Source organism: Mastigoproctus giganteus, chromosome 7, assembly GCF_048544385.1.
Source record: "Mastigoproctus giganteus isolate SK-2022 chromosome 7, ASM4854438v1, whole genome shotgun sequence".
Classification (NCBI taxonomy): Eukaryota; Metazoa; Arthropoda; class Arachnida; order Uropygi; family Thelyphonidae; genus Mastigoproctus; species Mastigoproctus giganteus.
Window position 1 is genome coordinate 224,555,365 of NC_143581.1, and position 17,977 is coordinate 224,573,341.

At 39.2% G+C, this 17,977-nt stretch overlaps 1 protein-coding gene across 3 annotated transcripts in view; it reads right to left on the reverse strand.

The window, feature by feature from the left end:
• Papss (3'-phosphoadenosine 5'-phosphosulfate synthase) overlaps window positions 1-17,977 on the reverse strand; it is a 139,936-nt gene that overhangs the window by 18,496 nt on the left and 103,463 nt on the right. For all 3 annotated transcript variants that reach the window (XM_090378166.1, XM_090378167.1, XM_090378168.1), the window contains exon 6: window positions 11,280-11,505. In XM_090378166.1, the coding sequence (XP_090234292.1) occupies window positions 11,280-11,505 (226 nt within the window). The remainder of the gene's footprint in view (window positions 1-11,279; window positions 11,506-17,977) is intronic.

Sequence of the window (17,977 nt, forward strand, 5' to 3'; positions counted from 1 at the left end):
GTCACATATTCATATGTTGTCTTGTATGAATTAAATTTAGAACCTAATTTATTATAAGATGTAAATATTAACTTGATATCTGTATTCTTAAAAACCTGTTGAAGTCGTCAAAACTAAGTGGATTACTATGAGGTGAGTGCTGATAATTAAGCTAAGCTATACCTACGATCTAGTTGTTACATCACAGCACAAGGATTCCTTAATATATCATCAGTAGCAATAACTTAATATTTTAACTTTATTTTTATAATAGTAGTAACTTAAATAGTAATAACTGAACAAACGTTTTACCTTACAAACTGTAATACTTATATGTACATTCATTTAATTTTCTTCCTCTTCATCGATGCTAAGCACAATCTCTTCTGCAGCATTTAGATTTCGTGTACCTTCTGCTCTCTTTAAAAGTCACAAACTGCACTTTGGAAGTAACAATTATGTTTTAGGGTCTCAAACAAGCACAAGTTCAATAGCACAGAACCTAAGCCAGGGATCTTCCAACAAAATACAGTTGACCCCAGTTTAAATGATATGTGAAAATTGGAAGAATATTTTCTAATTAGCAAAATAAAAATAAATTTACGCTTACATACATAGCTTAATCAATACGTACTGTAATATGTACTACTAATTGATATTTCTGTTCACTGACTTTTTTTTTTTTGGTTGTAAAATTTAAAACAGTAAAAATGATAAGCAATTAATAACAAAGAACATGGCACACACAAATTGCAACGAACACGGTACGGAGTAATGAGTTTCTGAAAATTTATTTGTGTTTTTGTATATGATTGAATATTTCACAGAAGGGGAACACATTTCACCATAATAACGTGAAAACCCACAGAATTCCAGCTATCAGTGCTATAGTAAATGTAAGAAGTGGTAGATGACTTTCATCAACCGGTGAAATACCACCACTTTGCTTATTGGAGGCTTGAAGTGGTGAAACCCGTGTTTAGTCTCTAGAGCAAAGTTTCTGGCATCCCCCTCCCCCCATACTTCTCCTTCAACCCATGCACGGTACTAAGTACTATAAGTTTTGATACCTTTCGTGTTTGGGGTTTTCATAAAAAAAAAAAAAAAAAAAAGATGATTAAGTTTACTACCCATTTATAATGATTACACTAACAGAAAAGAAACTGGAAACTGCAAATTGTTTTTATTGTTTTATGGTAGTGACCTCCAGAAATCTGCATTAGAAAAATATCATGAAGGCGATAACAACTAGTGAGTCAGGGATTCACAAAAAGGAATGGAAATGTTGAAAATTACATCTAACATAATAGCAGGGTTTCCCCAGCACAAAAATGCAGCGTTGTGTGAGATTTCCAGCAATTCTCAAACCGTGTTAGAGCGAAACCTTGTTGTAGAAGTACCGTGTTTTATGGAGGTTGCCTGTAATAAAAAAAAGTCATGGAAATATAATGAGATTGTATTTAGGATTTGACAACTAATACTTAAAAGAATTTGAATTTAAGTACCATGAAGAGATCTGATAGACGAACCATGTCCTCACAATCTGGCAAAAAATAATAGCAAGTAACAAAATAAATTAAAAAAAAAAAAAAAAAATAGACATTTTAAACTGTGATTTGCTAGGAAAACAAGAGCTTCTCAAAGTAAGTTTAAAAATGTGAATCATTAAAAACAATCGCAACCAAAGTGACAGCTGTGATAAATACTTCTATTGGAATTTTACACCATTGCACAAACTCACTACAGTAAAATGCTCTAGACAACTGGAAAGTCTTACTTCCTGCAATAAAGAGAAATGTTAAATAATATTAGGGGAAAGAACACCAGAACCGAAAAAAAAAAAAAAAAAAAGGGGGGGGGGGGAGCAATCTCTGGTCAAATAATATTATAGATGGTCAAAAATTTCTTATTCAGCTAAAAACAGAAAACTACAACAGCTTATACATAAAGTGAAAGCACAGTTCACATGTAGAATAGATGTGCGTAAATTTGCCTTTAGCCAGCAGGTGGTTAATTGCTGGAACAAACTTCCATCTGTCGTTGTGGAAGTTGATAGGTTGAATAAATTTAAGGAGGAACTGGACAGGCATTTGGAGGGAATGGTGTGATTTTTTTTTTTTTGGCTGATGCTGCATAAGCTCATACACTTGCTTTCTTGCATCACATGCCACTACTACTACTACTACTACTTGCAACTGGAAAAAGAAACACAAGAGGTTAGGCTGTGCATAAGAAATCAGATGAAAATAGCTCTCGGAAATAATCCTGCTGATGTAGGTGACAAACTGAACTTTGCACAAATCTTTACAGATGAAAGTCTTCACAGGAGGAAAAAATTGTGTTGGTGGACCTGGGCAGTCCTTTAGGGAGTGGCACTGAGCTCACTCCTATTTCTGATATTCTTAACCAATTTCATGTTTCCTACCCCCCCCCCCCAACATTTGTACCAAAAATATTGGTACAAACGTTAAGGGAGGTTGTTGTTGTTGTTGTGGTGTTTTCTGGCACAAGAGCTACTTAGGCCATATTGCACCTTCCAAATTAATTGAGTTACTTATGATAACTGCATGGTGGGCAGTTAGAAACGGTCATACATTTTTATTTGTTTTATATAGAAAAAGAATTCAGAGAGATTTGCTTCTTTACCTATTATGCTATTCAGAGAGAGAGGTTGCTGTAGATCTGAAATGAAACTAAAAGACATTTGTCGGGCATTGCTGAACAAGTTACATTCAAGGAGTATATGTTTTATTGTAAGTGGTTGCGAGCAGTGTGCACACTGCGGAGGATCATTTCCTGTAAGCAGATAGGGATGTGTGAGGTGAGTGTGACCTATACGACTTCTGGCTAAGATTACTTCTTTTCTATTTTTACGAAGGCTAGAAGTCCATAATTGTGGTTCAGGTTTTATTTGAAATAGCTTGTTATTTGTTTGCATTTTCCACAGAAGTGTCCATTGTTCCATAGATATTCTCCGTATGTTATGTCTATAATCAGAATATGGGACTAGGTCATTTGTTGAGGATATGATGGAAGGATACTTAGCAGCACTGTCTGCACATTCGTTTCCTGGAATACCACTGTGGCCAGGGATCCATGAAAAGATAACAGTTTTCTGATGCTCATGAAGACGCATCAGCTTATGTTTTATGAGCTTTAATAAAGGATTTTTAGGTGGGGAAGTCCTTTTCAAAGCTAAGATAGCACTCGGTGAATCAGTATATATTATACTTTTATTTATTGACATTAGCGAGATGTTTTCCAGAGCAAGCTTAATGGCATGGAGTTCAGCAGTGTAGCTGCTGCATTCGGTTGGAAGTGAAATTGAGACAGTTATATTAGGGAAGACGGCAGCTGCACCCACATGACTGTCAGCCTTCGAACCATCAGTATAGATCTTGGTAAAGTGGGGGTACTTTTGTGAGTGAGCAACATGTAGTTGTTGGATGTTAATATCTGCTATAGAGCCTTTACCCCATTGCTCAAAGTATTCATCAGAAGAAAGTGTGAAGTTAGTCCACACGGGATCCGGATCTTTTTTTTCTCTGATGATATTATCAAGCTGAATATTCCAGCTTTCTGTGAGATTCTGCAGTCTGATATCAGAAGGTTGAATTGTTCTAGGTTTATTTGTATAATGGGTTTTCAATTGAGGATTATGCAACAGTGGCCAAACCGGATGAGTAGGCAGACTTAATTTTAGCTGAGTAGTTTATCAGCAACATCTTTCTTCTGATGCTAAGTGGAGGTTTGTGAGCCTCAACATAAAGACTTTGAACTGGTGATGTTCTATATGCACCTAGGGCTATCCTAAGAGAAGAATGTTGGATGGGTGCAAGACGGGCCAAGGTGCTCTCCCTAGCTGAGTCATAAACAGGTGCTCCGTAGTCTAACCGAGATCTAATTAGAGATTTATATAAGTGGAGCAGGGTATAACGATCGGCGTCCCAAGATGTACTGGAGATGACCCAGAGTATATTCATTTTCTTTGTGCAAGTGGTTCTTAGATACTTGATGTGCTCCTGGAAGTTTAATTTCTTATCAAAAATTAGCCCTACAAGGGGAATACTGTTCACAACTGGTAGTGGATGATCGGCCAAGTGCAGCTCAGGTTCAGGATGCATTGCACGCTTCGTGCAGAAATGTATAGCTGTAGATTTGTGGCTTGACAGTTTGTATCCATTTTGCGCAATCCATAATTCAATGTTATTAATAGATATTTGTAGATGCCTCTCAATATAGTTCATATACTGGGAATGGCAGGATATGGTAAGATCATCTGCATAGAGATACGAGTCAACGGTATTTGGAATGCTGTTTGTGATGTTGTTTATTCGTATTGAAAACAAGAGTGGCACTAAGAACAGAGCCTTGTGGGACTCCTTCTTCTTGAATGTATGTTTGAGATAAAATATGGTAAATGGCCTCTCATATGAATAGAACAGAGATCTCTTAGGACCGTAGTGCCATGTGGTATCAAAGGCCTTCTCTATTCAAGGCATATCATGACAAGATGTTGATTTATGATGAATGCATTTCTTATGTTGGATTCAGCTTTGGTCATGAGGTCTAGGGAAGATCTATTCTTCCGAAAGCCAAACTGATTATTACTGATTATGTTTTCGGATTCAAGGTACCAGGTGAGTCGATGGTGAACTATTTTTTCCAAAGTCTTACTCAGGCAGCTGGTTAGAGAAATTGGTCTATAGTTGTTAGGAATCGAATGGTCTTTTCCAGGTTTAGGTATGGCTATTACGTAAGAATGTCGCCAGGAAGTAGGGAATATATGTTCTGAGAATATTCTATTGTAAAAGTTTAGCAATGAAATTAGTGATTTCTGATTGAGGTGTTGAATCATTATATTGTAGATTCCATCAGGGCCAGGAGAGCTGTTTCTTGAGGTATATATAGATTCTTTCAGTTCAGATATCGTGAGTGGTTGGCTATAGGTAAAAGGACATGCAGTTTTGAAGTTTAGTTTCCTTTTCTCAGCTTCAGCTTTGATTTTTTGAAAAGATGGTTGATATGCAGTTGAGACGGCAATTCACAGAACACCGTTCCTAGGGCATTGGCAATTTCATCAACAGATGAGATCTCCTTCCCATTCCAATTAATAATAGGAGAAGGCAACTTATGATATTTACCATTTAGTTTATTTTTTCCCAGATTATTCGGGTATCAGTATTTGTTGATTGAGGAGGGAAATTTTATCCACGAGTCTTTTTTCGCCTTCCGCTGGATATAACGAGCTTTGGCTCTCAGTCTCTTGAAGTTAATAAGGTTGGCAGTGGTGGGATGTTTGTGGAAGGTGTTCCATGCTTTGTTTTTTTTCTCTCTTCGCTTTATTACAATCACCATTCCACCAGTGATTGGTATGCCGATGGTTTCTTATTTGAGACTGTGGGATGGCGGCTTTTGCTGCTGTTAGTATCTGCATTGTGATATGATCGGTGACAGTGTCAATAGCAGAAGACTCTATGGTGTCATCATCAAAAGATACACGACTGGTAAATTTTGTCCAGTTTGCTTTGGGAAAATTTCCATTTTGTTTTTGTTTCAGTTTGTTTGTAATGGGTGGTTTGAATACTACAGATCAGTGGATAGTGGTCACTATTTAGAGGATTGTCATGTACTGCCCACTCTATAGTTGGGAAGAGGATCGGAGAGCAAATTGAGAGATCTATCGCACTGGTTGACCCAGTAGGAAAATGGATATATGTCAGTAAGCCATTATTCAATAGTGTCAAATTTTCTCGGTCAAGTAACATTTCAATGAGTTCACCACGTCCGTCTGAGACCAGAGATCCCCATAATGGATGATGCCCATTAAAATCTCCTAGTAAACAAATAGGAGGTGGTAATTGAGAAATTAGATTTAACAATTGCTGAACTGTACATGATTGATTCGGCGGAAGATAAATTGAGGCTAGTGTCAGTGTGATACCGATTACTACACGGGTAGCAACAGCTTCTAATGGTGTTTGCAATGGAATGTGCCTGGAGGGGACTCCTGATTTCACTAGTATAGCTATTCCTCCATGGGGGCTGTTAGTTTCAGATCGATCTTTTCTGAAGATAGTATAGTTTTGGACTGAAACAGATATTTTTGTTGTTAGATGTCTCTTGCAAGCACATGGCAGCAGGATTGTAACGGTTAATTAGTTCATAGGTATCATCAATATTGCTGCGAAAACCTCTGCAATTCCATTGTATGATTTGTTCCATTATTTGGTTTTGTGAACGGAAGAGGAGTCTGTTTGCTTTTTGTGAGAGGCTTGTTTATATCTTTCATGTTTTGATTTTTCTTTTCTTGAAAAATTTGGGCGTCTTGAGTCATTGCCTTCTTCCATATCATCATCTGCATGTATTTCAAGCAGATCTTCTGAGTTGGTGGTATCATCAGTGTCCATGTTTGAGGGGTGAGATTGCTTCACCTCAACTGATCTAATTTTTCCGCTGCTTGACAATGGGGAAGTCTCTGGGATGGAATTGTCAGTGGCGTATTACTGCATTGATCGACTGCCTTTGATGGATGTTGGACCAAGAGGACTGACCGAGCCCAGTCTGAGATCGATGTATCTGGAGGGATGGACACTTCTGTCTGACATGCTACTGACTGGTGACTATAAGTAGCAGAGGCATAAGTGCATTTTGGATTATTTAATCTTACTTGTTTTCTTGCCTCTTGGTAGGCAACTTTATACTTTTGTATCTTTTTCCCCAACTTCCAGAGGTCGCAGTCTTTGGAGTATGCCAGATGGCTGCCCTTGCAATTTGGACACTGTGGGGTTGGTGCCTTACATTCTGTTTGTGTGTGAGTTTTACACCCACAGTTTGCACATGTTGCGTCTCCACGGCATGCTGTCTGGGAATGGCCAAATTTCTGGCATTTAAAACATCTTAGGGGGTTCGGAATATATGGCCGAATGCGACAGTTTAAATATCCTACCTTGACTGAAGATGGTAGGTTTGGAGAACTGAAAGTTAATATTATACTCCGGGTAGGAACTAAACTGCCATCTTTTCGGATCACGATCCTCTTTGCCTGAGTGACTTTTTGTTCTTTAAGTTCCTGGGCTATTTCATCTTCAGGAACGTTTAATAGATCCCATTCAGTGATCACTCCCTTTGAAGAATTGAGGGTGTTATGTGGTGTGATTTGAACTGGGATTCCACTCAAGGATGTCAGACTTAATAATAGTTCAGAGTGTCGAGGATTGGTGGTCTCTATTAATAAATCTCCAGATTGGAGACGTTTCACCATTTTTGGTGAACCTGCGGCATGTTCGAGGCATCTCTGAATGATAAAGGGGGAGAGCTTGCCCACAGGTTGTGTTGACAGAGAATGTATTATCAGGAATGCTGGTAATTCCTGTCTGCCAATGTCTTTCTTCATTCTCTTCGATAGAGAGAAGTCATGGTCAGTGTCATGAATGTCATTTGCTTGACAGCTCTTCGGCTCTAAGCGTGGAAGGTCACTTGTTTCCATCTCTGCTCCTTTTAGCCCCGGGGGTTGTCTTATTCCCAAGGTTACCGGCCCCTCCACGTGGAGGCAGGAGTGGTGTTAACAGTGACCAAGCGGTTGTTGAAGTAAATAAAGGGTTAGTAATGCATATACAGGGTGTTTCAGTTAAACGTTTCAGAACTTCTAAGAGGGGTAGGGTACATCCTGACAACTCGAAATCATATAGCAATGTGGGATCGGAAATGCTTTCCTGAAGCGGCGTTGTACACAGAAGCACCATAAAGAAAAGAGACCGTAAGTGAGAAATCGTTTTAATAATACATGAAAAGAAGCAAAAGGTACATGGATTAAAGTAAGTGTTCGAAGTTTCTTCCACGGGCTACAATGCACGCCTCACATCTCCGACGCATGGACATCCGAACATTCTGGAATACTCCAGGCGAATTTCGAATTTCTTGAACAAGAACGCCAAGTTAGTAGGATGGATGATTACACGAACGCAGAGTTAGCCGATATGCATTTGGCGTACGGGGCTGCAAATTGTAGTGGGCCAGCCGCACAGCGTTTGTACACGGAACGATATCCGACGAGGCGTATTCCCAGTCATAATTTCTTTGCAAGACTGCACCAGAGGTTAGCTGAGAGAGGTTCATTTGAAAGAGCTGACAGGGACAGGGTAAGAACAGCACGGACTCCAGCCGTCGAACAGAATGTGCTGCAGCATGTACAGGGGAATGAATCCAAGAACGAGTACACGAAGTCTAGCAAACGCAGTCGGGGTTTCCCATTGCAGTGTCTGGAGGATTCTCCGAGAACAAGACATGCATCCGTTTCACGTGCAGCGTGTCCAGACACAGCAACCGGAGGATTATGCACCTCGTATTGCTTTCGCACAGTGGTACCTTGGAAAATGTGCTACAAATCCCCTTTTTCCTGCTGAAGTGTTGTTTTCCGATGAGGCATCCTTCACAAGGGAAGGAATTTTCAACACGCATAACGACCATATCTGGGCGGTCGAGAACCCGCATGCAATACGACGTCGTGCAGCACAGATTCGATTTTCGGTCAATGTATGGGCCGGTATTATGGGAGATCACCTCATCGGACCTTACCTGTTACCGTGTCGTCTAACGGACCTATCCACTTGATCTTTCTGCAGCAAGTATTGCCACAACTTTTGAGAGATGAACAGATTTCTGCATCGACGCAACAGACAATGTGGTTCCAACACGATGGAGCCCCTGCCCATTATAGCGGAGATGTTCGTAACTACCTGGATGTCACATTTGGTCAACAGTGGATCGGACGTGGTGGTCCCGTGCGTTGGCCTGCTCGGTCACCCGACCTATCATGTCTTGATTTTTATTTCTGGGGTCATATGAAATCGCTAGTTTATGACACCCCTGTTGACAATGCTGAGGAGCTGGTTGCAAGAATCGCAGTAGCTGCCGAAGAAATTCGAAATTCGCCTGGAGTATTCCAGAATGTTCGGATGTCCATGCGTCGGAGATGTGAGGCGTGCATTGTAGCCCGTGGAAGAAACTTCGAACACTTACTTTAATCCATGTACCTTTTGCTTCTTTTCATGTATTATTAAAACGATTTCTCACTTACGGTCTCTTTTCTTTATGGTGCTTCTGTGTACAACACCGCTTCAGGAAAGCATTTCCGACCCCACATTGCTATATGATTTCGAGTTGTCAGGATGTACCCTACCCCTCTTAGAAGTTCTGAAACGTTTAACTGAAACACCCTGTATAGAATAAAAAAGAAAGGTAGATTTCCTCTCTCGGTTCTTACTTTTGTCCTTTAAAGTACAGAACCTCTTTAAGTAAACAAAAGAACAGGTGACGCTAGAAAAGAATTGAAACTATAACACTTTGGTAGAGCACTATATATTCGCAGGAAGTAATTCGCTTGTCACTCGGGGCCTTAGGGGAGGTAGGTAACATCTAAAGGAATGTGAATCGTATAGGAACCCATAACCGGAAACGTCACGGGAAAGTAGTAGCAGAGGCACAAGAAGCAGAAATGACACAAGACAGTAATTAGTGGCAAACATTTATTTGACATAATATTAACAATGGAGTACGAGATGGATGTATTTCATGATGTTACAACAGATGCTCGAAGGTTCCACCATGAGACGCGATGCATGAGTGACACCAACGCAGCATGGATTGGTAGACACAGTCGAACACACCTGGAGTTTCTTTGACAGTAGCAGTAACGCAGACGAGTCTCACCCCAGGATACATTTCCGTCTCCACAGGCGATTCACACACGATAGATTTGAGGGGCCCCCCACAGAAAGAAATCAAGGCTCGATAAATCAGGTGAGCGTGAGGGCCAGGCAACGGGTCCACCACGGCCAATCCAGTGACACCCAAAACGCCTGTTCAAATGGTCACGAACACACCTTCCATAATGGGCAGGCGCCCCGTCATGTTGAAACCAAGTGTTGCGTCTCACATTTGCTGGAACATCGTCAAGTAACCCTGGTAGAATTTGTTCAAGAAAGATTCAATATTGAGCAGAGTTCATGCGGAATGGTAACAGGTATGGGCCGACTAAGCAGTCACCGACCATACCTGCCCACACATTTATTGCGAAGCGATGTTGTGCCACATGGGGGCACACACCGTGTGGGTTGTCGTGAGCCCACACACGAGCATTGTGCTGATTGAATAAGCCTTCCCGAGTGAAATAAGCCTCATCCGTGAACAAAACATAGGCTGGAAAATTCAAGTCTTGAACACTCTCTTGGAGAAACCACTGCGCAAAAGCCACACGTGCAGGATGATCTTGGGGGAGCAGTAACTGAACCCTTTGGAGATGAAAGGGATGTAAGGAATCGTTGTGCCAGACACGCTGTACACTGCAACGAGACACTCCTAAGGCAGAGGCAACAGCACGTGTGCTGGTAGTAGGATTATTCTGGGCAGCATTCAACACACTTTCTTCCATGGCGAGAGTTTGCTTCGAACGTGGTCTGCCCGCACTACTCCTGTTACCTCCAAGTGACTCATAATCACACGAATTTTGATGCACATGCAAAAACAAACGGTGGTCCGGTACATGTCTGCCTGGGAAGCGTTCTCCATAAATTCGTTGAGCGGCTCATCCATCGGCCTCTGCAAACCCATACACTAGGTGCATGTCTGCCAGCTCACAGTTCGTATATCGATGCATGCTCTTCGTGCAGCGACTACTGCTTGAATGAGTAAACCAGAAATTTTCCCCCTCACGAACTGATGAACAGCGCTGTGTACCGACTTACGATGATGTTTCCGGTTACGGGTTCCTATGTGATTCACATTCCTTTAGGTGTTACCTACCTCCCCTAAACGTTTGTACCAATATTTCTGAGACACCCTGTATATATATATATAATTTTTACTTTCATACAGTTTTTAATATTTATGTTTTTTTTTTTTAATTTAATTTTTTTTAAAAATGAAATTTAGATTTTAATTGTATTTTTGACAATAATCCCACTCTAAAGTCAAAATAGGAAAAGATAAGAAATACTGTATAAGACAATTGAGACCACAATAGAAATACTGTGTCTGGGAGTGGAGGACACCAAGAAAAAATACAAAGATTGGAAAAAGGGCACCTATATCTGGGCTACAGAGTTTGATAACTGGATCCTTAGAGAAAACATGAGTGAGGTTTTATAAGCTCTGACAGAAAATAAAAAAATAAATAAAGATGAGATTTTCTTTGTATTAACTAAAATACAATAACATAACTAAAATAATTTGTCACTAGAAACAATTTTTTTACTACTAGCCTAATGCCACTAAATAATCTTTAAAATTTTAGAACTAACCATCCAACAGACAGCCAAAGTGCATGCACTGCAGATATTCTCTTTCTCGCATGAAGCCTTTAAGTGGAGTGGCCCAACCTTCAGCTAGTACTTGCAACCACTGCAAATCAAGTTTGTTTATATCTACAACAGGTAAATTTTCTGCTTCTAATTTTGCTGATTCCACCCGGTTTGATAACACAAATAATTCTTTCACGCTGTCAAGTATTGACTCTGGAATAATACCCTAGGGAACAGGAATAAATATCCAATCATAATGGTAATAATGACAGTAAAATCATATTTATATTATTTTAAAATGGTAACCACATTATTCATGCATAATAATAAAAACATGGATTTAATATTGTAAATTATTCGAGAGAAAGAGCCTTGTATGTGTCCTCAGGACTAAGTTTATTTAAACATAAGCTACGGAAAAAAATGCACAACTCATTGTTAACTTTGGTGCACATTTATCAACTGCCGTAAGTTGTTATAATGAACATGTGTACTTATCCATTAGTGCAGTGGTTTTCAACCAGGGTGCCGTGGCACACTAGTGTGCCACAACAACATTCCGGGGGGTGCCATGTAATTTGGGTTTAAGTTACTTAAACTTTTTTTTTTTAAATTTATATATTTATATTTCATTATAAAAAGGTTACAGTATCCATTATACTGTATCTTTTTAATTTTGTGGTGATCTATAATTGATGTTTATTTAGTACCTCTATATAAAGAATAAAATTATGATATAAGTATGTATAATTTGTATTATGAATTGTAATTTTGTTTATAATTTATTATTATAATAACAATCATATAACATTTTTTTTAACACACACACACACACACACACACACACACACACACACACACACACACACACACACACACACACACACACACACACACACACACACACACAATCGGATTATTAAAAAGTCGAAAGCCACAAACCAAGAAAGTTTGGGAATCTCTGCATTAGTGAATCAAAAACGTTTAAATTAATGATAAAATTTATGGTCTTAAGCTTATAGATCAATATAGTAATTAACCAAGATTAATTAATTACTATATTATATAAATTTAACATATTTCAGCTGAAGCTTAAATAAAGACAAATTTCATAAACTATCCTCCTCTGTTTGTGGCCATTCACCCCCCACTCCAACTCCAACCACCTTCTCAATATATTTTGTGTCTGCTTTTCTTTAGAATAAGAGAATTGTTTTAAGAAGAACTTATCTTGAGGAAGCTCATATTCTGTTGCAATAATCCTATTAATTCACAAACTAAAAACTTGAGTTGAAAAATCTATACATGAATATTTGAGGTTTGGCAAATTGAAGAAATTAGAGGGAGGGGATTTTAATAAAGACTTTTCTTGAATTCATAAAAACTTCAAGTAACTGTGTAACGTACTGTTTATCAAATCCACCAGTGAATCTGATATCGCAATGTGCTATTTCTTACAGCTGCAAATCACAGTTCATTCTACCAGCCACTATATACAAAACATTTGCTTTTTCTTTTTTTTGTAATACTCTTTGCAGCAGCTGCAGTAAAAAAAAAAACATCAACAGTTTGTATGATGTTCAGAGAGTGTTCAGTACTGATGTGTTAAAAAGCCATTACAATATTAAACAAAAATTACTGTCTATCATGGATACAACTGATAAATTGGATAATTACATCAAAGAAAGCATCATAGCCTTATGAAAGAGAATAGAGTTAATAAAATTTCTTCCTTGGCATGCCTGCTCTGTTAAGGTAAGTTAAATAGTACTGTTTTGTACTACTAAAATAAGATACCAATAAAATAAGATAAAATAAAATAGGGTGAAAGAATAATTTCTGTTTAATGGTATTTCTAATGATAAATAAATAGTAGAATTCAAAACACATCTCTGTCAGTTAAAACTGTGCAATTACAAATTAAACATGTCCAAAAACATCAGCACACAACTAAAAACTGATCTATTAGACTGTACACCGATGAGCCAAAACATTAATGACAAGTGAATTGTTATGCAAATTGAAGCAACTGCAGGTGAAGTACGGCACGTGCACAGGTTGGGACACGGTATAAAAAAACATCTGATACTGAGCTCCATTAATCAGTGTTACTCTTGTTCTTCAGATGGGAAAGGCAGCGGACTTAAGTGAGTTTGACAAAGGCCAAATTGTAATGGCCAGACGACTGGGTCAGAGCATATCCAAAACGGCACGGCTGGTGAGATGCTCACGGTCAGCCATGGTAGTACCTACCAAAAGTGGCCCGAGGAGAGAAAACCCCACGAACCGCCGGTGAGGTGTTGGACGACCACGGCTCATCGATGCTCGAGGTGAGCGAAGGTTCTCCTGGATGGTACATAGCAACATAAGGGTGACTGTGGCGCAATTCGCCAGTAATTGGAATGCTGGTGATGGGAGTAATGTGCCACAACACACAGTACATCGAACCCTGCTGAAAATGGGGCAGCATAGCCGCAGGCCACTCTGAGTGCCATGCTAACCATGGTTCACTGGTGACAGTGCTTACAATGGGCACGCGAGCATCAAAACTGGACCTTGAGTGATTGGAAGAAGATTGTCTGGTCCAATGAATCGTTTCCTGTTGCACCATGTGGACGGCCGGGTACGTGTGCGTTGTTTACCTGGGGAAGTGATGATGCCTGGATGCATGGGATGAAAACAAGCCAGTGGCAGCAGTGTCATGCTTTTGGCGATGTTCTGCTGGGATACCCTGGGTCCAGTCATCCATGTGCCGGGCACTCTGATGTCTACCACCTACCTAAACATCATGCTGACCAGGTGTAACTTTTCATGGCAATGGTCTTCCAGCAGGATAATGTACCATGCCACACAGCCCAGATTGTTCGAAACTGGTTCTCGGGGCGCCTCCATAGCCAGGTGGGAAGGAGCAGCAGTGCGTAGCACACGCTTCTTGATTAGACTGGGGTTTGAGCCCGTCACCACCAAATACAGAGGATGCGGAAAGGTCAGGGAATGACCACCGTATATCCCGGAGCAATATGGCCGTAGTTGCTAATGCTCCTAAAAACCAAACAACAACAACAACAACAATTGGTTCTCGGAACATTAGGAAGACTTCCAGGTATTTCTCTGCCCTCCAAATTCCCCAGATATCAATCCCATTGTGCATCTGTGGTTTGTGTTGGAACAGCAACTCCGACCTGTGGCGTCTCAACTACTGACCTTACAGGAGTTACAGGTTACATGTTGGTACCAGATACCACAAAACACATTTAGAAATCTTGTAGTGTCCATGTCTTGAGGGCTATGAGCAGTTTTGGCTGCACGTGAAGGACCGACATCATATTAGGTAGGTGGTCATAATGTTTTGGCTCATCGGTGTATGTTCAGAATTGCTAATGAGACATCAGTGTGTGTCATCTGTAAACACTATGTTTCCTAAGACTTTGTTCTTTTTTAGGAATTCTATTATAATTTTATATTTTCTGAATTATAAAAACTTGAGCAACTGACCTAATCCCCTTCCTTTCAATTCAAGCATTAACATCTGCAGTGTTCCTCATAAAATAATTCAACTCTCCACAAATATTTAAGGCTGACTTATATTATATATATATATAATTTAAGTATAATTAAAAAGGTTTCTTTCAGAATAGAATTCTCTAGTTATTTCCCATCCAGGCTGATTAAGCAGTCAGCAATAATTCCTATTCATAGATTAATATTAAACTGGGTTTGGAAACAAGTCTACAACTCGTTTCCAAAGTCGCAGACTTTTTGGGCTCTTGCAAAAGGATAAGTTTTTTGGAAATTTTTACCGTATTCTTGATTAATTGTGTTTTCTACTTAACTGTGATTAATATTAAATTGTGTTTTACAAATGGATTAAATCAGCTTAGTAGTGTTTATATTTTAAATTTAGCCAGTGATTTTGTAAGTTATGGCTCACTGCTCATACTGCTGTTAAATCGGTGTTTTGGTACGAATATTGTAGTAAATAACCAGTAGTGCAGAAGTATAGCAGGGTTTTAACTGTGATTAATAAGTAGTTTGAATGTTTTAATCACTTGTTAGGCATATATCTTTTGTATTTAGCTAAGGATATAACTAATTTAACATTGTGTTTGTTGCAGAATAGCATAACTTGATAGTGTATATCTTGAACTTGATAGTGTAAGGTATAACATAAAACTAGATAGCATAGTACGTATCACTGCATTAGTTTAGTGTAGTACTGTCAATTAATCAATTAAATTTATTAACTTTATTAATTGTCATTGTTAATTAATTAAATTGTATTTAAACAGAAATAATGACCCTGGCAAGAAAAGCAAGGTGCTGGGGATTTCAAGGACTGCTGGCAGTCATCATGGAACAAGTAAATACATGGGCTGTGTTAGAGTAACGGAGAGTAAGAACAACAAATGCATGCATACTTGCATGTACACCAATGCTAGGAGTTGAGTAAATAAATTTGATGAATTTGAGGTGCAGGTCAAGACATCAAAGGCAGATACTGTTGGGATATCAAACACATGGTGTCACACAGATATAAGGAATGCAGAAATGGAATTTGGGGATTACAATGTGTACAGAAAGGATAGACAGGGTATTAGTTATGCTATTAGTTAAGAAAAACACAAAATCTAAGGAAGTGCATCCAGTTGACATGGGTGGAGAGTGCAATTTTGAGTCAATTTGGTGTGACAAGCACTGGGAAAGCAAAATTGAGAGTAGGAGTGTGTTATAGGCATAATGACTACGATGAGTACAATGAACAACTGCACAGAGAAATAGAGTGGGCCAGTAAATCAGACTGTCTTATAATGGGGGATTTTAACTTTCCAGATATTAACTACGGTATCTTATCTGCAGGCAAACAAGGCAATTGCCTAGGGCTAGTAAAATCACAGGGCCTGGTCCTCTCAAATCATAAAATAATTTGTTTTATTTACAATTCAAAAAACACAAAATTCGACCATAGTGCTCACTGCTGCTGTGAGAACCTTAAAACTACGAATAAGGAGACAACTGTTCTTCCTTGGCAATTACGGCTGCACAAAATACCGTTTTCTGGAAACTTTCAGAGTTACCTTCGTATTCATTCCGCACAATTTTTCTTTAGCCATTGGTGAGTTCGTTGGAGTATAGATAAGTGCACGAACTGACTTATTGCAGCATGTGTGAATGCTTGCATATATGGGTGGCATTATCAGACTTTAGCCCAGTAATCCTTTTTACAGGAAAAGAACTTTTTCCTAGCCAAGACCCAAAAATTATACATGACAATCATACGCAACCCCATATACTTGCCTTTGAATGTGCCATTGGTGCTAGGACTTCACAAAATGGCACCAAAACCTATCCATTCGTCATTATTATTATTAACCCAAAAATATTAAAAGTCATTTCATAATAAACATTTTTACAGGATATATGTGTGCCCTAGGCAAAATACTTTTGCCTAGGGCACACATATATCCTCAAGTTAGGCCCTGACTAGACCTCGAGGGTTGGTCACTTCCAGACTAACCAGAGTTCTGTGGATTTATTGGATGATCGTTTTCTACAACAGTGTATTTGAGAGGCAACCAGATAGAGTAATACTCTTGATAATTACCAGCAGTGATTATTCATGCATTAGGAATCTGCAGATAAAGGAACCACTAGGTGGCAGTAACCACAGTGTATGGATGTGGAATTTACTCAAAGATGTAAGTACCATCAGGAGTAATGGGAATGGTTTTTGCTTTCGTAAAAGTGATTACAGTAGTCTCAGACAGTTTTTAAATTCTATACAGTGGGGCCAACTGATGATGCTACCAACAGCAAATTCTAAATAGGAATTAATCTTGGAAGCTACTAGACTCTTCATACCAACTAAGAAATACTGTTCAAGGTTTAGACCTAAATGGATGTCAGATGAACTAATGAGACTGGTGGCAGAGAAGAAAAATGCACAGGATGCATATAAATTATCAGGAGACACAGAAGCCAATGCTAGATATAAGCTGGTCTATAATCAAGTCACAAAGTAAGTCAGACAAGCGAAGGCGGATTACGAGAAACCTTTGGCAAAGGATGCAAAGAGGAACAGCAAAGACTTCTTTACTTATGTAAACTCTAGAAGGAAGGGGATGAATCACATTGGTCCACCTGATATTGATGGTGCAACTGTTGATGATCCTGCTCAGGTAGCTGACAAACTGAATGAGTATTTTGCTTCTACATTCACATGAGGAGTTATTAAGGAGGAGAATGTCAGAAGTTTATCAAACTCTAACAGGGAGCTAAAGGATTTTGTAATAACTGAGAGCAAAGTGGAAGAGAAATTGTTGAAGTTAAACGTAAAAAAGACATCTGGGGTGAATGGGATCTATCCAGTTATATTAAAGGAAGCAGCAAAGGAAGTAAGCCAACCCTCAGCCACGATTATGAGAGCATCCATAGACTCAGAGGGGATCCCCACAGACTGGAGATATGCTAATGTGCCCCCAATTCACAAATTGGGATCAAAGGGTGACAAGAGCAATTAGACCTGTTAGTTCAGCTTCTGTTTGGGGAATATAATGGAGTCACCATTTAAAGAAGCACTGCAGGATCATCTAGACAAGGTTGCAGTTATAGTTCGGACACAGCATGGGTTTGTTAGGGGTAAGTCTGGTCTGGTCTGACTAATTTGACCGTATATTATGATGTGGTCACAAAAGAAATGA